This window comes from Coregonus clupeaformis, chromosome 11, assembly GCF_020615455.1.
Source record: "Coregonus clupeaformis isolate EN_2021a chromosome 11, ASM2061545v1, whole genome shotgun sequence".
NCBI lineage: Eukaryota > Metazoa > Chordata > Actinopteri > Salmoniformes > Salmonidae > Coregonus > Coregonus clupeaformis.
In genome coordinates, this window is record NC_059202.1 from 29,379,129 (window position 1) to 29,406,690 (window position 27,562).

General features: G+C 46.2%; 1 protein-coding gene across 5 annotated transcripts in view; it reads right to left on the minus strand.

Moving 5' to 3' along the window:
* Positions 1-27,562, minus strand: part of LOC121576747 (A-kinase anchor protein 13) — a 167,643-nt gene that overhangs the window by 42,470 nt on the left and 97,611 nt on the right. For all 5 annotated transcript variants that reach the window (XM_041890158.2, XM_041890154.2, XM_041890157.2 and 2 more), the window contains exons 5-8: positions 19,733-19,919; positions 16,756-16,951; positions 11,906-14,087; positions 9,676-9,755 (exon numbers count right to left, since the gene is read on the minus strand). In XM_041890158.2, coding sequence (XP_041746092.1) covers positions 9,676-9,755; positions 11,906-14,087; positions 16,756-16,951; positions 19,733-19,919 — 2,645 coding nt within the window. The remainder of the gene's footprint in view (positions 1-9,675; positions 9,756-11,905; positions 14,088-16,755; positions 16,952-19,732; positions 19,920-27,562) is intronic.

Sequence of the window (27,562 nt, forward strand, 5' to 3'; positions counted from 1 at the left end):
AGGTCTTAGAGCGTGTAGGCCTTCCCCGGGAGGAAGAGCAGCTCCGTCTTGTCGAGGTTAAGCTTGAGGTGGTGGGCCGACATCCAAGCGGAGCGACCTACCAGGTGTCAAATCTAGTCATTGTCCAATGCTAGTCTGGCCTGTTCTGTGACTTCCAAAGATCATGGCGAGCAGAGGGGAGAGGTCCCAGGTCTCAGGCCCAAAGATAGAGTCTGACGCCTGGCCACAGAGATGCAGCCTGACCCCTTTTCACACCTCTAATCGACAGGCCACTCTACTCTGTCCAAATGCTTCAACAGGCTCTGCTGATTTGGGCTGGCCTCTCTCAGATACAGATACAGTGCCCTTCCTTACCACTACATATACTGTATATTCACCAGCCCAGAGCCCACAAGACACATTCCACTGGTATTATACCACTGTTCCCAGTCCCACCCAGCTACAGTAGGAAGACATGCTTGAAGTGATGATAATGATTGAGAGATGCTATGAATATCACTCAACTCCTTCATCCTCCACTGAAAAGGTTGCCATACCCTTGAGCAATAATTGTGTTTCACAGAAAATTCTGGTTTGCCTGTTTTATAAGGTTGTATCTGTGAATGCCTATGGAAAAACACGATCGAAGCTGTATTCTTTTTGAATCTGTTGAATTAAAAGGGGACAGGTTTTGACAAGTCTATGAGATATTTGAGACATAATCTATCCCGACACACACAGACAACAGAATATGCATCACTTGCAGAATCCTAGCATTGTATTCAGTGACTCACACTTTGCACACAGACAAAGAGTCAACCAAAATAAACAAGGAGAAAGAGTGATAGAGAGAAAGAGAAAGGGGGAGAGAGAGACAGAGCCGGAGAGGAGAGTGAGGAGAGAGAAAGGAAGAGAAAGAGAGAGAATGAGAGAGAAAGAGAGAAAGAATGAAAGAGAGAGAAAGAGGGAAAGAGAATGGATATTCCTGGGATCTGGCCTGCAGGCCTCCATTCTCCATCCAAAAACAAACTCCACCCTGAGCGCACACTCCTAGAGGCTGTCAGTGTACCCGTCTACCAACGGCTCACACACACTCCACACCTCCTGAGCACACACAGAGGAACAGCTAACAATTAGACACAACCGGACAAATACGCACTCAGTGACTAAATTATTTTTCTGTGACATGAAATGTGACAGTCTTCTTTGCAGCGTAGATACGAAATCTAATTTGTTACCACACGGATACAGCAGAGAAGAAAAGCTATAACACAAAACACACATTTATAAAAACTAGATACAAAATATTTCCATGATCATAGGAGTAGAGCTCTCTCATGTGGAAACTAAAAAGATTCTCCGTCCATTCATACCTTTATCAAAACGACATCCACTGTTCTCTCCCCCTTTCCACGCAGACTATACCTCCGCTTGTGTCGCTCGTACATCTTTCCAGGCAGTGAAAAGGAGTGGTTATTAACAGAAAGGCGCTAGATTCCAACATGAAGCCCAGGCTTGTGGAGTCCTTCGTAAAGTTTGGGGAAAATGAGCAACTCTTCCCACATCTGCTCACAGAACCAGCCCCTCAGTCTGACCCTCCCTCCCACCCTCCCTCCCTCCCACACACTCCTCCCTCCTCTCAAATTCACTGTTACTCACTGAGCCTCTCCCTCATTCCCTCTCCTCGCTTTTACTGATACTGCTTTTTGGCTGTTTTCCTCTATTCATCTACTTCCATTTTCTGTTCATTTCCCGTCCTCTTATCCTCTCTTCTATCTCAATCAATTTCCTCTTCCTGTGTTGTGCTGTGATGCTGAGCGGCAGGGAGAGAGCGTGTCTCTTTGGTGACCAGTTGAACAGTGTAGTGCTGTGATGCTGAGTGGCAGGGAGAGAGCGTGTCTCTTTGGTGACCAGTTGAACAGTGTTGTGCTGTGATGCTGAGTGGCAGGGAGAGAGCGTGTCTCTTTGGTGACCAGTTGAACAGTGTAGTGCTGTGATGCTGAGTGGCAGGGAGAGAGCGTGTCTCTTTGGTGACCAGTTGAACAGTGTAGTGCTGTGATGCTGAGTGGCAGGGAGAGAGTGTGTCTCTTTGGTGACCAGTTGAACAGTGTTGTGCTGTGATGCTGAGTGGCAGGGAGAGAGCGTGTCTCTTTGGTGACCAGTTGAACAGTGTAGTGCTGTGATGCTGAGTGGCAGGGAGAGAGCGTGTCTCTTTGGTGACCAGTTGAACAGTGTTGTGCTGTGATGCTGAGTGGCAGGGAGAGAGCGTGTCTCTTTGGTGACCAGTTGAACAGTGTAGTGCTGCGATGCTGAGTGGCAGGGAGAGAGCGTGTGTATTTGGTGACCAGTTGAACAGTGTAATGCTGTGATGCTGAGTGGCAGGGAGAGAGCGTGTCTCTTTGGTGACCAGTTGAACAGTGTAGTGCTGCGATGCTGAGTGGCAGGGAGAGAGCGTGTGTATTTGGTGACCAGTTGAACAGTGTAATGCTGTGATGCTGAGTGGCAGGGAGAGAGCGTGTCTCTTTGGTGACCAGTTGAACAGTGTAGTGCTGCGATGCTGAGTGGCAGGGAGAGAGCGTGTGTATTTGGTGACCAGTTGAACAGTGTAATGCTGTGATGCTGAGTGGCAGGGAGAGGGCACGTGTCTTTGAAAACAGTCTAAGGCAGCCAGCCATGAGAGAAGCCTCTGGGATGCCAGCCCTGAATACTGCCATCCTGACTCCAGGAGAGGGATGCTCTCCTACACACTGCAATTCCTCCGCCGTAAGGAGGGAAGATAAGCCTTTTCCTAGGGGAAACTATCAAATTAAAGTTTATTAGTCACCTACACAGTTGAGCAAATGTTATAGCAGGTGCAGCAAAATTCTTATGTTACTAGCTCCTAACAATACAGTAAAATGTCAAACAAGTACAAAAATAATCAACTACTGTTGCTTGTCCCATAGGCTTCTATTAAATAACACTACAGTTAAAAAGTAGAATAATTGTTTTAATTAAAAACATACATCTTTACATGTAAGGAATTTAACTAGAAACAGTGAATGCATGGTAAACATCCCAAGCTAATCAGTAAGCTCAAAATTCAAATCTCAATGTGTGTAAAATGACCTCAACCCCCAGGAACAGAAGCAGAGGAGAATGCAGAACTGCCCTCTGTGTGAAAGACTGGAAAAAAGCAGGAAAAAACTTCACATCTGCAGACAGTCATCAATGGAACAGACAAACAGCTGGAAGCATGGCAACCATTACAAACTGTCCACATGACGAGAGAGAGCGAGAGAGACTTGAGACGGCTGGGGCTCCTTCAGTTCTAACTAACACATCTGGGCAGCTGAGTGGAACGCAACACAACCCCTGGAAACAAGAGCAACTTGCCCCTTATCCTACTACTCCCCAAGGTACACTACACATAACATTACGAGAGGAAAATAACAGAACAGACCCAAATACATTATGTGCTCATCTTTTCTAGTCAGGTCATTCTCATTGGTTAAAACCTATCACTATGGAGAAAGGGGAAAACTTGATCAACATGTGGTTTAGCTTCCCTTTTGACTTCCCACTGCGTAACTGGCAAGAAATGTCCAAACAATTCACCTTGTTACATCATTATTACAATTGCTAAGATAGTTCTATCAACAGGCAGGTCTGGCTTAGCAGCCATTCTGAATAGTAAGTCACACACGAGGGCAAAGAAAGACAGGACAAAGCCATACAAGCAGATATAAACATAGCCTGAAAACAGCACAGAACACTCTCAAGTACACACACACACACACACACACACACACACACACACACACACAAATCACCCTCATAGCCAAAGCTTCCTGTTTCTATTGTGACTAATCTGCATGCCCTGCCCCCACCCCACCTTTCTAACAGTAAACACTTCCATATTCCCTCCTGCCTCTCGTGCTGCGCTAACAAAGAACTGCCTTCTATTTTAATACTCTACCACCACTGTGCATACCACAACAAACTCTCAACACGCCTACTGTAAATAAAAGCCTATTCAAAACATTTAAGAACACAGAATTCACTTAGAAGTCTCTGAACAAAATGTCAATAAGCGTATCATTTCCCATGCTTCCTGCTCAGTTAGCATAGTGGTGTGGGTGCAGCACATGAACTACTCCCCTGAGAGATGGATAAATTATCATAAAAGGCAGTGGGTCAGGGTGGGTTGAGAGAGGTGGTAGAAGGGGAGGGAGGGGAGGGGGAGCACTGTGAAGGGGCCTTTGTAAAGCCCTGATGCATATAAACACAGAGGGCCTGAGACTGGGTCTCTGCTAAATACATGGCACCTATGGAGCTCTGGGCTTAGGACCTAGGCTAGTATGCTACACCCGCAATAACATCTGCTAAACACGTGTATGTGACCAATAACATTTGATTTGATTTGACCATAACCCTATATGACCTAGGCTGGTATAGAACCATAACCCTATAGGACCTAGGCTGGTATAGAACCATAACCCTATAGGACCTAGGCTGGTATAGAACCATAACCCTATAGGACCTAGGCTGGTATAGAACCATACCACTATAGGACCTAGGCTGGTATAGAACCATAACCCTAAAGGACCTAGTCTGGTATAGAACCATAACCCAAAAGGACCTAGGCTGGTATAGAACCATAACCCAAAAGGACCTAGGCTGGTATAGAAACATAACCCTAAAGGACCTAGGCTGGTATAGAACCCTAACCCTATAGGACCTAGGCTGGTGTAGGACCATAACCCTATAGGACCTAGGCTGGTATAGAACCCTAACCCTAAAGGACCTAGGCTGGTATAGAACCCTTAACCCTATAGGACCTAGGCTGGTGTAGGACCATAACCCTATAGGACCTAGGCTGGTATAGAACCCTAACCCTATCGGACCTAGGCTGGTGTAGGACCATAACCCTATAGGACCTAGACTGGTGTAGGACCATAACCCTATAGGACCTAGACTGGTGTAGGACCATAACCCTATAGGACCTAGGCTGGTGTAGGACCTACCTACAGTAGGTGTTACAGAGAAAGGGGCTGGAGAGAAAAACTAACTGCATGGTTGTGTTTCCTCATACATAAGAGAACACTTTGAAGAACCCTTTTTGGTTCGAGATAGAACCATTTTGGTTCCAGGTAGAACCCTTTTGGGTTCCATGTAAAACCCTTTCCACAGAGGGTTCTACATGGTACCCAAAAGGGTTCTACCTGGAACCAAAAAGGGTTCTACCTGGAACTAAAAAGGGTTATCTTATGGGGACAGCCAAAGAACCCTTTTGGAACCCTTTTTTCTAGGTGTGTATCCTGCTGTACAACTACAGAGGAACTACGGAGGAAGGGGAAGAGAAACCGGAGGGAGGGAGGGAAAAGAAGAGGGACATGTGTAAAGACTTAGTGAAATGACTGATATTCCCCTTCTCACACACACACTCAGACAGCATGACTCACCATGGTCAGACTCAGTGAGCTATGAACAGGCTCAGTGTGTGTTTGTCCAGCTCCACTGATCAATCTCACTGAAGACTTCACCAGCTACCCCTTCCCCCTACCCAATCGTCCCCAAAATCAAACAATATGGTGGAAATCCTCTTTCCTGTTATGAATGGAGCACTAAGCAGCCTCAGGACCTACTAAGTCCTACAGCGTCCAGACAGCCCTTTCCACTGCAGTAAGGATGAGTGCCAGATTTATAACAGCCTTATCATGCTCACTTTGGTAACCTGTGAAAACTCAAAAATCATTACCCTTCCTAATCACAATTCCTGACTAGACTGCAGGCTTTCAAGCACGCCTCTAAAATATTACTGAACCAAAGCTTCTGGTGTAGAAGAAAAATACTTTGTATAATCTGTTTATTTTTCTCGTTAAACCGTATGAATTGCAGCGGAGAGCAGCCCAAGCACACATCTGGAGGTAGTTATACTACAACACAACACAAGGGGGTGCCTGAGGACACACAGCCAGGGCTGGCAGGAACAGCAGCACCATCTGCTCTGTCTTTCAGGACTTCTCTCCAGGCTGCTCTCTGCAAATCTTCCTCCACAGTACTCAGAGTTCTGTTTTTCGAAGGGCATTACCTCCTTCACACTAAAAGCTGTGATGCATGTCAAAACAAAGCATTCCACAAACGTAACATCTTACTTTATATCATCAATGTAACATCAATGTCCTCTGTAGCTCAATTGGTAGAGCATGGCGCTTGTAACGCCAGGGTAGTGAGTTCGATCCCCGGGACCACCCATACGTAAAAATGTATGCACACATGACTGTAAGTCGCTTTGGATAAAAGCGTCTGCTAAATGACATATTATTATTATATCAATAGTGAATCTGTAAGTGCTCTATATTCTATTTTGTATGATCCATGTATTGTTGAAAACTTTGGTCATCAACATTTTCAAATAAATGTAGATCTCTGGTGCAGTCTGTCAACCAACATGCAGCTCCAGTTGATGTTAGACTTCCCTCTGTTGGTGACAAGCATCAAGTTATTATTCCAGGCAGCTCCTCCAATCTGTCCTGTCACAGGTTGTCTCTCTGACAGGTTGTCTCTCTGACACGTTGTCATAATCATTGAGGCGGAAACCAAAGATGGTAAACAAATAAGATAGTTTACTCAGGCTGTTTACCATTGGAAAAAAATGGTCAAGGTTCCTGTTAAACTCAACTCCACGATTTACAATGGAGTTGAGCGGCGACTAGTGTTGCCGGAATGGAGCTCCGACGTCAAAATACTAAGTTACTAAGGTAACATATTGAATTGTTTTCAGGTGTGGAATTATTTTAAGATGGTCTAGGTCCATTTAGCTATTTGAGTTAGAATTTGAGGATTGCATATTTTTTTTACATTATTTGATTAAACATTGAATTTGGCCTTTCTGCTATTAGCCCATAGAAACACATTGAATAACAGATTCATACATGGAAAAACAGAGTCTAAAAAATATCTAAATGAATTTTGTTTTGAAGTATATGACTGAGAGACATAAGAAAGATCAGGAAACAATTAGTTATTTTTTGGGACACATATTTAACCCCTTTTTAGTAGCTAAACGATTTCCATATACACGGAGTGTACCAAACATTATGAACACCTGCTCTTTCCATGACAGACTGACCAGGTGAATCCAGGTGAAAGCTATGATCCCGTATTGATGTCAGTTGTTTAATCCACTTCAAATCAGTGTAGATGAAGGGGAGGAGACAGGTTAAAGAAGGATCTTTAAGCCTTGAGACAATTGAGACATGGATTGTGCATGTGTGCCATTCATAGGGTGAATGGGCAAGGCAAAATATTTAAGTGCATTTGAACGGGGTATGGTAGTATGTGCCAGGCGCACCTGTCAAAAACTGCAACGCTGCTGGGTTTTTCACGCTCAACAGTTTCCCATGTGTATCAAGAATGGTCCACCACAAAGGATATCCAGCTAACTTAACACAACTGTGGGAAGCATTGGAGTCAACATGGGCCAGCATCCCTGTGGAACACTTGCGACACCTTGTAGAGTCCATGCCCCAACGAATTAAGGCTGTTCTGAGGGCAAAAGGCGAGGGGGGAGGGGTGTAACTCAATATTAGGAAGATGTTCTTAATGTTTTGTACACTCAGTGTGTACTTCCACTCGTTTTTTAAACTGGTATTGGGCTACCTTCAGACGAGTCTAGTGAGGCTTTTAGGCATCATATAGCAAAACAACTGACATGTACATGTTCGTGAGAGACTCACCTTTCCATAGAGGGGTCATAATAGTCTGAGAAGGCCGATTTTAGGGATTTGTTTCATGGTCTGAAAAACACAGCTGTAGCTTTTTTCTTTATGATGCTAATTAGATTTCCGCAGGGGCTCGGAAATTGACTTTAGAGGGTTTTAAAACAGTTAGAGTATAATGGCTGTGATAGGGAAAAAATTAGGATGGATCAACAACATTGTAGTTACTCCTCAATACTAACCTAATTGACAGAGTGAAAAGGAGGAAGCCTGTACAGAATACAAATATTCCAAATGCATCTTGTTTGTAACTAGGCACTAAAGTAACACTGCATGTGTCAAAATGTGACAAAGCAATTCACTTTTTTTCCTGAATACAAAGTGTTATGTTTGGGGCAAATCCAATACAACACATTACTGAGTACCACTCTCCATATTGTCAAGCATAGTGGTGGCTGTATCATGTTATGGGTATGCTTGCAATCGTTAAGGACTGGGGAGGATAAAAAAGAAACGGAATGGAGCTAAGCACAGGCAAATCCTAGAGGAAAACCTGGTAACCTAAAACTCAAGGCCAAATCTACACTGGAGTTGCTTACCAAGAAGACAGTGAATGTTCCTGAGTGGCCGAGTTACAGTTTTGATTTAAAGATAGGTACAGAACATATTATAGCTGAACAATACTCAAATACCTCATGAGGAAAGACAATTATCATAGTTGCCGGCAGAGATTAAGCGAAACAACATCGATGATGAGCACACTGAGATTGTGGTGTAATTGTTTGTGTGATTGCAACAGTGGTGCCACACACCATGTGCTTGTGGCTGAAGCATATGACATGGCTGAAGCATATGACATGAACTAAGCATACAGTTTTAGATCATCCCAGTCACATAGGCTCTGTGGCCTATGCTGACACAAACACCACAAGACAATCCCAAAGGAAGGCTGCCCACATCTGCACGGTCAGTCCCTCACCATAACATAATTAAGCAATAAGGCCCGAGGGGTTGTGGTATATATGGCCAATATACCATGGCTAAGGGCTGTTCTTAAGCACGACGTAACGCAGAGTGCCTGGATACTGACCCTTAGCCATGGTACAGTATATTGGCAATATACCACAAACCCCAGAGGTGCCTTATTGCTATTATAAACTGGTTACCAACAAAAATAAATGTATACGGTCTGATATACCATGGCTGTCAATCAATCAGCATTCAGGACTCGAACCACCAAGTTTATAATACCTACTATACAATAGAAGGTCAGAACCAGGTGGTCAGAAACCGAGAATGACAAGGGTATGAAACAATATGGCTTCCCATAGGAAGAGATATGTTTCTAGAGCTGTGATGGAGGGCAGTGCCCTGGCCCTGCTGATGTGGATGTATCGTGCTGGTAATAAGACACTTCCTCTCCCTCCCTTCACACTTCTGCTGCTGCTGTCAGAGAGGGACTATGTTATTTCTGCCTCCCTCTCTGCGGCGTGTTTCTCACCCCTCATATCACTCCTCTCAGGGGAGAGAAGATACAGTGAGGTCATCTTTATTTTCTCCTCGTTAAACAGGGTAGGGCAGGGCAGGTTAGATCACACTCAGGCCAGGGCATGGGTAAGCACACACACACAGTGAACTGCATGGCCAGAGCTTTCCCATATCTGCCAACACGACTTTTAGAAGACAGAGTTCAGCTTGTCAGGCCGAAAAGTGCGTCATGTTTGTACGGACATCCCCAAAAGTGAAGGCAAACAACATGAAAAATGTTTTATTTAGTGGGGTCAGGTGGGACTGCTTGGCATGGAACAGCGATAAGATAATCACTTCCCAGAAACAAATGATCTCCCAGTCATGAAAAATGTTACATTAATCAGACTACATGTGACTTCCCTCTGATTTGTGGGGACTGGAGTCAGAGTAAGTTTTTACTTATGTTCCAAATTATTAAATAACCTGGAACTGTAAATTCATAAACACATGAACATAAACTCACCAGTGTAGAGTCTGTCGTGTCTGAGAGGGATTCCTTCTTCCCCTTCTCTTCTCCCTGGGATGGACAGACTGTGTCTTTGTCTGGGGAGAGATACAGTAAGAGACATAGGTATGACACAGGTATGATGACACAGGAAGAGGAATATGAAGCTATGATCTTATGACCTTGAGGACAAACTAACACTGAATCCTCTCAGTAAATTAAAGTGCCTTGACAACCATTTGGATAGCAACAACAAACCAGCTGTCATGCAGGAAGAGAGGAGGTAGGTGGGGGGAAACGCAGTCATTTCTATTAGGGAACAATGATGTTGCTGAGCATCAGTCAACACTGCACTGATATTTATACCACATCAGTGTAGATGTAGAGGAACTCCTTCATATTCCCATCCAGACGGGAAAGGGCCAGGGCGTAGCCATGTGCTTACAGACCGCCAAGATTTGGCCCGGGGCTCCGAGTGGAAGACCACCGTTCAGGCTACATCTATTTTCAGAGCCTACTGTAAGGTCTGGTGAGATCATTGTATTCTTGCTTGGATACACAGACTGGCATACATAAATAAACAGCCAGCTCCATTCACATTCACATAGCGCTCTAGATGACTGATATGAAGCCTTTGACCTTTTCAGACTGACTCAGGGACCAGAGGCCAGAGTCTCATGTTATGTTTCTCCTGAAAATCAAGCTTCTCTAATTCACATACTGAAGCTGACAATATTGTGGACACACAGACTTAGCTAAGTTACATTTCGTTCTAGTTTCTGTTTGGGGACTTGTTTGAGGTAAATGTTCTGTAGTTCAACCTCACCAGAATGTCATGACAAATGACAGCCTCTCTTTAGCAGCAGTTGACACATAGCTGAACTAATGGTCACATGCTCAGAGTCATACGACAGTGTGCTATGCCTCAGAGCAGGCGGTGCACTTCAACAGCATTTTAGGGATGCACACTGGGCCTGAATTTAGCAGCTGGGCTAGGCTCAGATACTGTATACAGTAGAGCAGGGGTCTCCAACAAGCAGATCACCAGCTAACAGTAGCTCGCAGCCATCCTCAAGTTTCACGTTTTTAATTAGTCGTATGTATGGGAAACGCATGGTATACATCGTCCAACGAAATGCTTACTTGCAGGTTCCTTCTCGACAATGCAACAACAATAAGAAATAATAAAAGATAAGAATATGAACTATGAGTAGCTTGCCAAGCAATTCTGAAAGTACTTGCATTTTTTTCATGTGTTCAATCGCAAACTGTCAAAAACATAAAGCTCCCAGCTACTATCCAATCAAAGCCACATTTACATTATCCCACTCCTGGTTCCCACTATTGGCTTAAAAAGCCAAACGTAACACATTATCTGCCAATTAATTTCCAGCAATATAGCTCGTCTGTCTGTTTGGTGTGCGCATTTGTCTATCACTCTGTATGTAGCCAGTTAACGATGCTAATGATAACCGTCTTGTGTGTAGACAGAAAGACATTCCCCAAAAACCTTCTCAATTAAATGTTAAAGTAGGCTTCCCTGACAGAACGATATGATTATTTGTGACAGTGCTGCAGCAGTAGGCCTAAAAGCAGAAACATTCCTAGACCGACACACTCTCTTGCTTAATGCACAATTAAAGGGGAACTACACTAAAAAATCTAATTTGTTTGGTTTTTTCCCTAGACCTCAAAAATGGTCTTCTGATGCATTGACATTGACTCAGAACATACATTTTCATTGTTTCTCTATGAATAATTGTAATATTGAGTAAAAAAATTCAAACCAGGAAAAATTCTACAAAGAAAACAGAATTACGGAAAATACAAAAGATAGTTTTATGGGGCCCCTTATAGTTGTTTATTAACCATTATTTTACCAGGTATATTGACAGAAAACACATCTCTTGTACACAAAGGACCCGGGGGAGATTAGAAGAATGTGCCTATTTGAAAGCTATAAAAAACAATGATGCTAGAAAAGGTTGGAGACCCCTGCAATAGAGGGATGTAAATGAAATGTGAGCTTCAGCTTAGCCTCAAATCTGTTTGAATTTCAGCTAGTGCTGATAGTCATCTTCTTCTTTGAAATATTTCAACTGTATACTAAAAGCTTTTTTCCTCTTCTTCTTGAGCAATAAATTAATAGCTATACAAGCAAAACAAAGACAAAAACCTAAAAATCAGGATATAAAAGGGTCATAACTAGCTACAAACTAGCCATATGTATATTATTATGTGGCCTTACCTTTCACAGGCTTGTCAAACTGTTTTAAAGCTTCAGAACGCTCCTCTTTAGTATCCAGTGTTCTCTCACACACTCCATCCAGGCTTTCCAGTGTGTCTGAAGACTGTAGGCCAAAGGACACACCAATGACTCCTTCCACAGAGGAGCTGTACTGCTCGTCACCCAGGCCTGTTCCACTGTCTAGCTCCAAGGGGGAAGTCAGCTCTGGACTCAGGGATGTACCACTGTCTGGGTGTGTAAGGGTGGTCAGGGTCGAGTCACTGGGTGTATGTGTATGTTCAGGTGTGGCTGGTGTGGCTGGTGGGGCCGGGCTCTGTGGGATGACCTCCTGATGTGTCAGCTCTGAGGATCTCTCTGGGGAGATAGAGGAGGAGGAGGATATGACCTCAGCACTCTGTCTGTCCACAGCCCTTTCATCATGTAACAACGTGTGTGAGTGGGAGTCTGCACACTCTCTGCTGGCTTCTACACTTTCTTCCTGGGTCAGACTCAGGCCTGGTAATCTGGCCTCCACTCCATTCTCACTCCCATGTGTGGTATTGGACAGATGACTGTTCTCCTCTCCCTGTCTAACATGAGGCTCATCCGCTCCCTTTGAGGGGTTCTTGACCATCACATCCTCCTCTAACGGACCTGCTGAGACAGTCGGACCCCTGTCTGAGGTGCTAAGGTTCTCAGTGGCCTCAGACACCATGACCCCTGATCTTGGTGCAGTGTCTTTGGGTCCGGTCTGATGCTCACTCTGGCTCTCAGCGGCAGCTTCCTGTACCTGGCCTACCTCCAGCATGGAGTTGGAGTTGCATTGTTCTAGGTTTGCTACAGCAGTTGCTACTGCTACAGCCACCACTGCTACTGCTGTGGCTGCTATTTCCTCTCTACACGCCAGAGAGTCTGCCTCTTCTAACGATGCCCACTGTACACACACCTTCTTCCCAGGGGCCTCCTGTCCTGTGACTGTCCCCTCCTTAGACAGTTTGTCTGTGGAGCAGCCGACCGACTGGATGAGTTCCCCCTCATCACGAGAGGATGTGTGGCCCGTGACATCACAGTGTTTTTGCCCCATGGTATCTCCACTCTCTCCATCCTCAGCTGTTCTGCTGGCTGAGTCAGTGGACTGCTGTTCCTCACATTCCTGCCCAGCCTCGTGGCCCTGGCTGTGGGCACCGTCCTGGTCCTGCCTTGGCTGTGGTGGGGGTGCCACTACCTCAAATGTGTCCTTAACTTGCTGATCCAGGACCTGCTGCTCACTGGGTTTGTGTGCTGTAACGTTACCTGGTCCGTGTGAATGGCTGCTCTCACTCTCTCCATCCGCCATAATGGGGCTCTGCTTCATGCTGTTTGTGTCAGTCTCTCCACTTCTGCTGCTGGTTGTCTCAGTGCTACCGTTGGTCTGTTGGCTGGGGTTTCCTGCCTCTGTCTTTCTCTCGTCTGTACCGCCCTGATCACCGCCTCTCTCAGTCTCAGACCCCCGGGTCTGGTTGCTGTTATCGGCCCACTCGGGCTCCACAGAATAACTTGTCACTGCTGTAGTGGTTTCCTGTCTTTGTTCGGGGTCCTGTGACTCTACAGCCTGTGCCTCATGGCGGCTCACAGCTCCCGTCATTGTCTGAAGAATACATTCAGAGGTGGCCTCAGCATACTCCACCTCAACCTCACCGCTATGTCCGTCGTGCTGTCCATTCTCCACAGGAGCCCCAGACTCCATCTCCTGGATGTTCTCAGGCTCGCCCTGCCTTTCCATAGTCCTCTGAGCCCTCGTGTCCCCACAGCTACTGCCTGTAGTCCTCAGGGGCCGATGCTTAGCTTCCGTGTGTTCCGGGTGTTCCTGAGACTGTGCGTGGCCCATGGCTGGTGAAGCCTTCGTCGGAGCAGCAACAGCCTTATCGCACGTCTCAGTCTCTGCTCTTCTCTTCTCTCTCTCTTCCTGGTTCCTTTTACAGCGCCCTGCCTTGCTGCCCTGCGTGGCAGTGATTACGCCTGTCCTCTCTCTATCAGCTTCCTCCTGCTGGTCTCCACAGGATGGTGCACTGAAAGCTGGAGTCTCGCCCTCCCTCCACTGCTGGGCATGGCTGTGAGGGGGCTGTGACTCTGTGGCTGAGTGTGCTGATGTGTTGCTGATGCCACTGGATCCTGCTGTAGTGTTCAGCTCGTATGGTGACTGCTGCTGGAGCACATGATCTTCCTACAGTACAAATAGAAACACAGTGTGAATAACTGTCCCACAAATGACACAAATAATAAATCACACACTATTTATTATACACACACACACATATTAACTTCCTGTAAAGATAAGACGTACACAAATCTTTCAGAGCAAACAAACTGATAGCATACAGGTAACTCACAATAGGCCATGTTTTCTCTTTTCGCAGATGTTAATTAGCTAGCTAGTGCACACAAGATTTGGTTGAAGGATCTGAGAGTACATACTGTACTGTATGAGTGTCACGCTCGTTGATGAACGGGACGGACCAAGGCGCAGCGTGATATGCGTACATGTTTATTTTTCCGAATAAACAGAATGACAAAACAACAAACGAAACGTGAAGTCCAAGGTACACAAAACAAACATACCTAACACGGAACAAGATCCCACAACCCACTAGTGCCAATAGGCTGCCTATGTATGGTCCCCAATCAGAGACAACGAGCGACAGCTGCCTCTGATTGGGAACCACACCGGCCAACATAGAAATAGACATACTAGATAGAAAACATAGAACTACACAACATAGAATATACACACCCTGACTCAACAAATAAACATCCCCTAACAGTACCCCCCCCCAAATGTGCGGACTCCGACCACGCCACATAAACATAACAGGGTAGGGGCCGGGTGGGCATTCCGCCTCGGAGGCGGATCCGGCTCCGGGCGTGACCACCACCTATTCTCCGCCACCCTGTTGCGCCCCTGGTCAGGTCTGGACCTCGGCACGCTGCTTCCCCTCTCCTTGCTCCCACGAAGTACCAAGCCCTGTCTGGACCCTGGTGTGGGAGACCCCGAACCTGGAGAGGGGCTGACGTCTGGGTCTGGACTGGAACCGCTGACTGGAGCTGGACCCGACGACGGTGGAGCGAACTGCTCTGGCTCCGGAGTGGAGCCGCTGACCGGAGCTGGATCACGCACCGGTGGAGCGGACTGCTCTGGCTCCGGAGTGGAGCCGCTGACCGGAGCTGGACTGGACCCTGGTGTAGCGGATTGCTCTGGCTCCGGAGTGGAGCAGCTGACCGGTGCCGGACCAGGCACCGGTGGAACAGGCACGGGCTGTGCCGGACACACGCACCACTGGCTTGGTGCGGTGAGCAGGAACGGGCCGGACCGGGCTGACGACGCGCACCACTGGCTTGGTGCGGGGAGCAGGAACGGGCCGTACCGGACTGGCGACGCGCACCACTGGCCTGGTGCGGGGAGCAGGAACAGGCCGGGCCGGGCTGGCGACGCGCATCACTGCCTTGGTGCGAGGGGCAGGAACAGGCCGGGCCGGGCTGGCGACGCGCACCACTGGCTTGGTGCGAGGGGCAGGAACAGGCCGGGCCGGCTGGCGACGCGCACCACTGGCTTGGTGCGAGGAGCAGGAACAGGCCGGGCCGGGCTGGCGACGCGCACCACTGGCTTGGTGCGAAGAGCAGGAACAGGCCGGGCCGGGCTGGGAACACGCACCACTGGTCTGGTGCGAGGAGCAGGGACGGGCCGGACCGGACTGCGAAGGCGGACTGGAGGTCTGGAGCGGAGAGCTGGCACAACCCGTCCTGGCTGGCTGCCCACTTTCGCACTACACATGCGGGGCGCTGGCACAGGACGCACTGGGCTGTGCACGCGCACTGGCGATACAGCTCGTAGAACAGGCGCAGGATATGCGGGACCGAGGAGGTGTACTGAAGACCAGTGCGTCCTGTGACCGTTGAGCCGGCACACCCCGTCCTGGCTGAATGCCCATCTTCGCACGACACGTGCGTGGTGCTAGCACAGGACGTACAGAACTGTGCCGGAACACTGGCGACACAGTACGTAGCTCCGCATAACACGGAGCCTGCCCAGTCACACGCTTCCTCGCGTGAGTACGGGGAGTTGGCTCTGCTCTAACACTAGGCTCCGCCAACCACCCTTTTAGCCCCCCCCCAACATTTTCTTGGGGCTGTCTCTCGGGCTACTTCCTCTGCCGGCACCTTCTGCGTTGCCGCTGCTCCTCTCTATACCGCGCCTCCACTGTCTCCTCCCAAGGACGGCGATCCATCCCGGCCTGAATCTCCTCCCATGTCCAGGAACCCTTTCCGTCCAGGATCTCCTCCCAGGTCCAGGCTGTCTGCTCCTGGACACGCTGCTTGGTCCTCGTTTGGTGGGATCTTCTGTCACGCTCGTTGATGAACGGGACGGACCAAGGCGCAGCGTGATATGCGTACATGTTTATTTTTCCGAATAAACACAATGACAAAACAACAAACGAAACGTGAAGTCCAAGGTACACAAAACAAACATACCTAACACGGAACAAGATCCCACAACCCACTAGTGCCAATAGGCTGCCTAAGTATGGTCCCCAATCAGAGACAACGAGCGACAGCTGCCTCTGATTGGGAACCACACCGGCCAACATAGAAATAGACATACTAGAATATCACCATAGAAATATACAACATAGAATATACACACCCTGACTCAACAAACAAACGTCCCCTGAGTCAGGGCGTGACAATGAGCCCTTTGCTCCATTAGTAGATGTAAGGAATAAGTCAAGTAAGTCATGATTTAAAGCAACAAAATGCGAGAGTTAAAAGCAGACAGAGTTAAAACAGGAACAGAGTTAAAACAGGAACAGAGTTGAAAGCATAGTTCTATAGCTCACCTTCTTGTCTCTGTGGCGCTGTATGAGTTTCTGTAGCTCCTCCACCTCTCCCTTTAGGCTGGGCGGAGGTTTCCCTAGCAACGTGTCCACCGTCAGGGTGTATGTGTTCAGTTTGGGGTGGTGCTGCAGCACTCGGCCTCCTGGGTAACACTGCCTCTCTTCCGTCTTTATCTGGGTCTCCGACGAGGTCTCAACCCTGCCCAACACAATCACATCACATAGCACTGATTCAGCATTCAGCACCACTACCTACGCCCATAATATATCACCTAGTGTAAATGACAGGTTCATTCCCAGGGTAGGAAGGCACTGGATACATGGTGTACTACCAAACTTTTCATCAAATCGACCGCCAACCTCCAAACTGGTTCAGCTTCATTGTATTGCTACTTCTACTCCGTCAGATATCTGGTATTTAATTAATTGTTCTATGGTATCAGTGGAATTGAAAAAGAAAACACTACCCCTCCCTTTCTAATCTACTTCACGTGAAAACACTTCTACTGAGTAACAAACATGGCTGAGCTAAAATTAAGTTCTAGACTAAATGTGTCTTGTAATGGGTAAACCCAGGCAAGGACGAAGGGTCTACAGTAGTGTATTGTCCTGTTGAGCTGGCTCTGGGTCTGTTTCTGCCTGGGTAGTCAACTTTTCTACACTCTCTCAATGAGTGGAACTGACCCCAACTGACTCAGGGGTGATGATGTCACTGCTGGTACACTCTCGTGTGAGACACAACAAAACAATCTGATCGAAACAAGGCTTTGTAAACAAAAGGCATGAGGGAGTATTTAAGTAGATGGATGGGATGAGTAAGATACTCCCCCTCTAGCCCCAGCCCCATGAAGCCCCTGGAACAAGAGTGCAGACCTGGGTTCAAATACTATTAGAAATAATTTAAAATACTTAATATGTGCTTGATTGAGCTTGCCTGGCTTAATGGACCATTGGAACAGTCCCAAAACAGCAAACCCCGGCCATATGGTACTCCATGCAGGTTAGAGCGAACACTAAAAGATTTCAAATATTATTTGAAGCCAGGTCTGCAGTAGTGATGAGATCTGGGGCTGTTCTCACCTGCCTCATGGTGCTCAGTGCCAACGCAGGGCAATAAAGGGCTGAATGGGTGTCCATGGCAACCCCCTGACATCACTCAGTGGGGACTGAAAGGCAAGACGCAGGGCGGGGGAAGAACAGAACAGAGGCACTTTGTGGGGCCTGAGTTGGAAACCTGAACGCACCCTGGAGGTAGCCTCAACTCTCTCCACATCCAGGGGAGATCTCTTAACAACACACAGAACTGCACTATAAATGTTAGAGCTTTTACTACTTTATTACTAGATTACTAGTATACAACTTAACCAATTTATTCCCACAGTCAGCAAGTGGAATTTGCACACGTATGCTGTCTCCAGTGAGTTGGGATTCAGTCATGACACCTAACTGTTCTCCTGTGCCAAATAACAGCAGGCCCTCTGCTTCTCCCTGACCTGAACTAATCCTGTCTCAGAGCATTTAACACCAGCACCCAGGTGACTCAATCTCTCTACTCCCAGCTTAACTCAGGACTATTTTAAAAACATAACAGCCTCCCCAAACAATATCAGACAGATGAAAACGGCTTGGTGTCCAGGTAAGGAGAAAATGCTGGTCTGGTATGGAGAATAGCTACAGTTCTCTTCTGTAACACACACACTAACTCTCTGAGGAGCTCCCACCAGGCCCTTCTCTTTCCTATGGTTATAAGGTTTCACTGCCTCCACCAAACCAGGTCACCAGGGGACAGCCTGTGTGACGCAGACAGACCGAGAGTCACCATTGCTGTGGCCTGAGAGTGTCCCTGGGCCCACTCTCTACTGTTCTTGGTCAGCACAGGATAGCATATCTTTGTCTGGGACTAGGCGACATCTCAACCTCCATGTTATAGAGAAAGCTGGTGATCTCAGGTGCTCTGTAATGAGGTCACTCATATGTGCCCAGCTGGAGAACAGATCACCACAGTGCCAGTGGAGGTTGTGGTTACTGTCTACCAATAGGACAGAACTACCTCCGCTAGATAAACTCTGATAAAGCTCGGACAGTTTGTATACAAGGACCCTAGAACCTCTATTTCCCGCCACTTGTACATTCATTTTTTTGTGGTAACACTGTCATCTCTGTTTGAGGGATGTAGCCTACACGTGGGGATGCTGAGTTAACATTGGTGTAGTTTAGAAAACAAAATGGTGCCTGGTGTTATTGTACAGCTCAGATGGTTCACAGGGCACATGGAACCAGTCCCATACAGCTATCAAAGCCGGTGAGAACGCTGTGTAGTCTACGAGCTGTCATCTAGCACGTACACATATCCTCCTAATTATAGGTACATTTTGTGATTTTGTCCCACGAAAAAAGACCCATACTAGTCTGACGTGATGTACTTTAACAAATTGCATATAAATAAAGTTGGATTCTGTTGTGATTTCTGTGCTGACATCAACTGTTTACAGCAGCAGTCCGGAGTTTGTCCTTGGTCTGTCTGCTTATCTCTGTGTTCCCCCAACACTCCAAACACATTTCAACATCCCCAACAAGCCCCTCACTAACCATAGAGCTGTTCCCATTCCCATGGTTACATAAAGACCTCTCGTTGATTTGGATTCCAAATCCTAGTTTGCTAGCTAATGTCGAAGAATATATGGTATGTGTTTCAAAAAGAGGAAGAGTGCTGTGGAGAGTGCTGTGTGTTTCATTCACAGATAACACTCTGAAAACAGCAGAATATATTATTACACTGTGTTAGTTCAGTAAGTCCGGCTTTTCATCATACAGTACGTCCCAAGGTTAGTAGAAACGATTGGCTAGCCAGCATACTCCCATAGAAACATAATAATAATGTATCTGAAGGTTATTACTAGTGTAATAAAGGTTATTAAAAGGTTATTCATGTTTAGGTCCTGTGTGTAGTATACAGTATGTGATCCAGTTAAGTACTTACTCAGTGAAGAGCTGCTGTAGTTGGTCGTGGCCCCTCTTCTCTGCCACGCTGACTGGTGTAGAGCCCTGCTTGTTGGGCTGTCTGAGAGCCTCTCTGCCTCCTGGCTGCTGGAGCAGGAACAGGGCCACCCTCCGCAGACCGCGCCGAGCCGCAAAGTGCAAGAGGGTCTCGTGTGGACCGGGCTCAGCTGAACGGGACACACAGGGAGGGAGAGTTACACTGGGCTCAGCGACGGTCAACAGTTACAGCCTTCTAACTAGAATACAACACAAATGCAACGATGTCCTGCCAGCAAGCATCCATCAACACTCCAGCTTCTGCTTAATATCCAACGTGTTTTCTCCACTACTGTGTGACCAATCATCTCTTTTGCAGCACAGTATGTTCATATGTAAATCCCTCAGTGCGTTTGCAGGCGGACACGGTCGTCCCTCTCTCCACTCTCCCTAACCCCTCCCACCTTTGCTATCAGCCTTAACTGATAGCCCTGTCAGTCCCGCCCCCTAACCTGTGTGACACACCGTCCTTTCTTAGTCATATGTCTAATAACCCCGCCCCCTCCTACCCTCTCACTCCTACTGGTCAGGCTGCTGATCCTCTGCTTCAATACACACTGAGTCACCAGGAAGGCCTGACTAACTGTGTGTCTAACTAAAAACCACACAGCTACAGTCCAATTCAGTGTGAGTAAGTGGTTAAGTCTTATGGAGACTTTCTCCCCACTGATCACAATGATGTAGTACGAGATTATCTGTTAAGGTGTGTTTCAGGAGGCCCTGAGTGCAGCGGAGGGTCTTGTCGATCGGGCCCGGTGATCAACATTACCATCCCAGCAGTATGAGGACACACAGTGGGAGAATTCAGAGGCTGTGAAAGAGACTGCCACAAAATGGAGTCCTACTAGAACCGTAATCTGGTATTGAGGAGATAAGGATTAGGTCCTAGCAGGGCTGAGGGTTTAACACAGTTTACACCAGGTCTAACACCAGGGGCCTCATTTATCCATCATGTGTAGGCACAAATCTGTGCGTAAACCATGCGTATGATCATTTGCACGCAAAGTGTGAGATTTATCAATCTAAACTTTTGGTTGAGAGTGTGCATACATTTATGCACAGCATTGACCATGCTTACACACACGTGCCAAGTGGTGGAATGAGTGAACTGCTTGTCAAGCATAGAATGGGGAAAATATATGTTGACATTTTCTTAATTATTATAGTGGGCCTAATAATTAAATCATTTTTCGATTTAATTGTATTTCCATTGTAAATTCATGCAACATACAGTGGGGGAAAAAAGTATTTAGTCAGCCACCAATTGTGCAAGTTCTCCCACTTAAAAAGATGAGAGAGGCCTGTAATTTTCATCATAGGTACACGTCAACTATGACAGACAAATTGAGAATTTTTTTCTCCAGAAAATCACATTGTAGGATTTTTTATGAATTTTTTTGCAAATTATGGTGGAAAATAAGTATTTGGTCACCTACAAACAAGCAAGATTTCTGGCTCTCACAGACCTGTAACTTCTTCTTTAAGAGGCTCCTCTGTCCTCCACTTGTTACCTGTATTAATGGCACCTGTTTGAACTTGTTATCAGTATAAAAGACACCTGTCCACAACCTCAAACAGTCACACTCCAAACTCCAATATGGCCAAGACCAAAGAGCTGTCAAAGGACACCAGAAACAAAATTGTAGACCTGCACCAGGCTGGGAAGACTGAATCTGCAATAGGTAAGCAGCTTGGTTTGAAGAAATCAACTGTGGGAGCAATTATTAGGAAATGGAAGACATACAAGACCACTGATAATCTCCCTCGATCTGGGGCTCCATGCAAGATCTCACCCCGTGGGGTCAAAATGATCACAAGAACGGTGAGCAAAAATCCCAGAACCACACGGGGGGACCTAGTGAATGACCTGCAGAGAGCTGGGACCAAAGTAACAAGGCCTACCATCAGTAACACACTACGCCGCCAGGAACTCAAATCCTGCAGTGCAAGACGTGTCCCCCTGCTTAAGCCAGTACATGTCCAGGCCCGTCTGAAGTCTGCTAGAGTGCATTTGGATGATCCAGAAGAGGATTGGGAGAATGTCATATGGTCAGATGAAACCAAAATAGAACTTTTTGGTAAAAACTCAACTCGTCGTGTTTGGAGGACAAAGAATGCTGAGTTGCATCCAAAGAACACCATACCTACTGTGAAGCATGGGGGTGGAAACATCATGCTTTGGGGCTGTTTTTCTGCAAAGGGACGAGGACGACTGATCCGTGTAAAGGAAAGAATGAATGGGGCCATGTATCGTGAGATTTTGAGTGAAAACATTCTTCCATCAGCAAGGGCATTGAAGATGAAACGTGGCTGGGTCTTTCAGCATGACAATGATCCCAAACACACCGCCCGGGCAACGAAGGAGTGGCTTCGTAAGAAGCATTTCAAGGTCCTGGAGTGGCCTAGCCAGTCTCCAGATCTCAACCCCATAGAAAATCTTTGGAGGGAGTTGAAAGTCCGTGTTGCCCAGCGACAGCCCCAAAACATCACTGCTCTAGAGGAGATCTGCATGGAGGAATGGGCCGAAATACCAGCAACAGTGTGTGAAAACCTTGTGAAGACTTACAGAAAACGTTTGACCTGTGTCATTGCCAACAAAGGGTATATAACAAAGTATTGAGAAACTTTTGTTATTGACCAAATACTTATTTTCCACCATAATTTGCAAATTAATTAATTAGAAATCCTACAATGTGATTTTCTGGATTTTTTTTCCTCATTTTGTCTGTCATAGTTGACGTGTACCTATGATGAAAAATACAGGCGTCTCTCATCTTTTTAAGTGGGAGAACTTGCACAATTGGTGGCTGACTAAATACTTTTTTCCCCCACTGTATCTTGACAGGCTATATATATATAATCTGACCACATCAGTGCATTTGTTACGATAATAATCCTTATAAAGTACAGCAATTTGTTAAATTAGAGGCACGTGTGAAAGTGAAACCACTGTTGAAATACTATAAAATACTGAGACAATGAGAGATGGCTGATCTTGTTGGAAGAGTTGGCACACGCTGCATTTCGCAGACAGCGTGTTTTTAGAGTCTTTTTTGCAGAAAATACAGACTGGTTTTGGGAAACGATATCTGATGAACCAATCTAATAGGATCTTTGCGGGGATGTAAGACCTACTTTAGAAAGGCAAACATGCCATTCCGGTGCACATCAAAGTGCTATCCAACCTCTGGTTTTTGGCAAGGGGCACTTTTCTGCGGGAGCTTCACGATTGGCATCTCACATCCCTCGATGAGCCAATGTTTTGGATGCAATCATCAGCAAAACGAACTGTAACATAACACCAACGCACAACAGGTTGAAGTCAAGAGGGGTTTATTTGGCATCAATGGGTTCCCAAATACGAACGGAGCAATAGGCTGCACCCACATCGCCATAAAAGCACCATCCCAAAATGAGTTCAACTATGTTATGTGATGCGCAAAAAACGCTGCTGAATGTGGTGGCCTACAGGAGGGCGCTGTTGAGGATGGATGGCTCATTAGTGAGTGTTGCCTACTCACTTGAAGTATATTTTCCATTGCTAAGGCAACTTGAATTGTCCTAATGGTCCTCTCTTTGTAGTTATGTTTTCATTTTTACTGGTCAAACCACAACTGAGCAAGCCAAATAAAACATTTTGGTTGTACTCAATCTGAAAAAAAATTTTTTCCTAAGCTTTTTTTGGTTGCGCTGTTGTAGGCTATTTCATGGTACGCCGTTGTATATTCCCTACAGGCTTTAAAGATATGTTTTTTTTTTACCATAGATAGTTAATTAGGAGCATTTCGAAATGCAAATAGCCAAGGTTGTGCACGAGCACTGAGTCTGAGAACAATTGGTATTTATCAACAGTTATCTCCTACTACTGTGCGTATGACTCTCATAGGATTGTTTGATAAATCACACTTTTTCTATGTGTACAAACATTCTAAATTCTGTTCGAAAGTAGTATTTTAGAATAGTTTCTACGCAATATTGATAAATGAGGCCCCAGGAGTCTTGAAGCAGAGATTGTAATCACCACTGTAGAGCAGAGTAGAGGTTGTTTTTATGTTTTGGTCTCATTTTCCTGTCAGAAGCTGTCAGAGAAAAAGGGAAGTAAAACAAGAAAAACATGCACAGTATTTCGTCATACTGACAGACACACACACAGGACAAAAATAACTAAACAAACGTTCGGAAATATGTAATACCTGAATTTACCATAATGCATGGTAATGAACCCTATAAACTCAATGGCCTCCAATGGCAGATGACAACGTCTAGACTCATTGATGGGAAATTATCAATGTGAAAAGAAAAAATCAACCCCCGTTCCAGATCTCTACTGACTCAGTTCAGTGGATCTGATTTGTAGAACACAGAGACAATATGAACATGGGCCATCATTTCCTCTTCGTCAGCCCCATTCTATGGTAGGACTCCCACTCCCACAACCAATTACAGGAGTAGGGAGAGACCCTAACAAATCTGATTTTCCACCAGTGCTGGATTCTCATGGCTGCTTCTCTCCCACAAACCCTCAGTCTAATAGACGCTGGGCGATGCGCTGGAATGCTAGCAGATCCTTTGTTGGCATTTAGAGCCCTGGCAGCCGATGTGACAAGGGATAAAACATGCCTTTAGGAGTTTTACTGTGTTTTTTATGATATTAATGCCCCGGCTGTGGCCGGGGCGCTGGGGCCGGGGGGTGCCAGCAGAGCCAGCTAACAGAGAAAGCCTCTGGGACGGGCGGTGCCAGCAGAGCCAGCTAACAGAGCGAGCATCTGGGCCGGTTGGTGCCAGCAGAGCCAGCTAACAGAGAAAGCCTCTGGGCCCGGCGGTGCCAGTAGAGCCAGCTAACAGAGAAAGCCTCTGGGCCGGGCGGTGCCAGTAGAGCCAGCTAACAGAGAAAGCCTCTGGGCCGGGCGGTGCCAGCAGAGCCAGCTAAGAGAGAGAGCCTCTGGGCCGGGCGGTGCCAGCACAGCCAGCTAAGACAGAGAGCCTCTGGGCCGGGCGGCCTGCTGCTAGCTCCAGTTTCAAGGCTTACTGTCCCTCACACAGGTGCCCGGGACCAGCTTCAGGAAATGCCAGGGTTGGAGAAGGCATTACACAGCTGGCCCACTCTACTGGCAGGTTGGAGAGAGGAATTACAGTTGAAGTCAGAAGTTTACATACACCTTAACCAAATACATTTAAACTCTGTTTTTCACAATTCCTGACATTTAATCCTAGTAAGAATTCCCTGTCTTAGGTCAGTTCGGATCACCACTTTATTTTAAGAATGTGAAATGTCAGAATAATACTAGAGAGAATGATTTCTTTCAGCTTTTATTTATTTCATCACATTCCCAGTGGGTCAGAAGTTTACATACACTCAATTAGTATTTGGTGGCATTGCCATTAAATTGTTTAACTTGGGTCAAACGTTTCGGGTAGCCTTCCACAAGCTTCCCACAATAAGTTGGGTGAATTTTGGCCCATTCCTCCTGACAGAGCAGGTGTAACTGAGTCAGGTTTGTAGGCCTCCTTGCTCGCACACGATTTTTCAGTTCTGCCCACACATTTTCTATAGGATTGAGGTCAGGGCTTTGTGATGGCCACTCCAATACCTTGACTTTGATGTCCTTAAGCCATTTTGCCACAACTTTGGAAGCATGCTTGGGGTCATTGTCCATTTGGAAGACCCATTTGCGACCAAGCATTAACTTCCTGACTGATGTCTTGAGATGTTGCTTCAATATATCCACATACATTTCCTTCCTCATGATGCCATCTATTTTGTGAAGTACACCAGTCCCTCCTGCAGCAAAGCACCCCCACAGCATGATGCTGCCACCCCCGTGCTTCACGGTTGGGATGGTGTTCTTCGGCTTGCAAGCAACCCCCTTTTTCCTCCAAACATAACGATGGTAATTATGGCCAAACAGTTCTATTTTTGTTTTATCAGACCAGAGGACATTTCTCCAAAAAGTATGATCTTTGTCACCATGTGCAGTTGCAAACCGTAGAATGGCTTTTTTTATGGCGGTTTTGGAGCAGTGGCTTCTTCCTTGCTGAGCGGCCTTTCAGGTTATGTCGATATTGGACTCGTTTTACTGTGGATATAGATACTTTTGTACCTGTTTCCTCCAGCATCTTCACAAGGTCCTTTGCTGTTGTTCTGGGATTGATTTGCACTTTTCGCACCGAAGTACGTTCATCTCTAGGAGACAGAACGCGTCTCCTTCCTGAGCAGTATGACGGCTGCGTGGTCCCATGGTGTTTATACTTACATTTACGTACTATTGTTTGTACAGATGAACGTGGTACCTTCAGGCGTTTGGAAATTGCTCCCAAGGATGAACCAGACTTGTGGAGGTCTACAATTTTTTTTTTCTGAGGTCTTGGCTGATTTCTTTTGATTTTCCCATGACGTCAAGCAAAGAGGCACTGAGTTTGAAGGTAGGCCTTGAAATACATCCACAGGTACACCTCCAATTGACTCAAATGATGTCAATTAGCCTATCAGAAGCTTCTAAAGCCATTACATAATTTTCTGGAATTTTCCAAGCTGTTTAAAGGCACAGTCAACTTAGTGTATGTAAACTTCTGACCCACTGGAATTGTGATACAGTGAATTATAAGTGAAATAATCTGTCTGTAAACAATTGTTGGAAAAATGACTTGTGTCATGCACAAAGTAGATGTCCTAACTGACTTGCCAAAACTATAGTTTGTTAACAAGAAATTTGTGGAGTGGTTGAAAACGAGTTTGAATGACTCCAACCTAAGTGTATGTAAACTTCTGACTTCAACTGTAAATGTTCTGCAGGATCATCTATTCTAAAAGAACCATTCGTCTTTCCCCCTTTTCTTTTTTCAAACATCAGAGAGTTTTGGAATCAAATATTATCAGGGAAGGCCTCAGGTACAGTGGAACTGGAGGAAATGCGAGGCACAGGAGATATAGGCAGACTCACATGTCCCACCAAATAAAGGACAGCATGCTTTCATCTGAGTGCATGTCAGACCCAGAACCAACTGAAGCATATAAACCGGCCAATCTGACAGGTGTTTCTAGCTCGCCATACATTGTTGGCTTGTTCTGTACATTGTTGCTGTGCAGAGGTCCCTGACAAATCCCTGTGCTCATACATGCTGAATTCCTGAGAAAAAAGGACCAATACTAAAAACAGATCCCAATATGTTTAATAGGGATATATCTATCACTGAGTGGACAAGATAAAGCAGTCCTTTGAGAGGCTGATAGGATAGAAGAGGCTGTGGGAGGGGCTCTCAGTCTTCTAGCTCTCTGAGAGTTTTTGTGTTCCTCTTATCTATCCCTGACAGAGGCACTGGTTTACAACCCAGACAGGACATCTGCTCACCACATCAGCACTCAGTGGCACAGCTCTGCCTGCCTCCATCCACACTCTGACAGAATGCATGAATTGTAACTAACATTAGAGGACGAAACACATTAGTTAGTATTACAATCTGTCATCAGCCAAAGCTAAATATAAAAGACGGTAGACTAGATGCAGACATGTATACACAGCATACAGATTTCAGTGCTATGGAATTCAGACCATGGCTGTGTCCCAATCCAAAAGGCAGCTGCCTGCTGCCTACCTGCTTCCAAAGGCACCTACCTTAGTAGGTAGCACTTTTCCAGTAGGTAACTGCCATTTGGGACAGGATTCGAAGGCAGCATCACGTGATAATGCATTAGAATTCCATTGAGCGCGATACGTTTATTTACATTGCAGCCACTGTGTAGCAGTGTGAGCAACTAGTGCTAGCAATTCAGTGA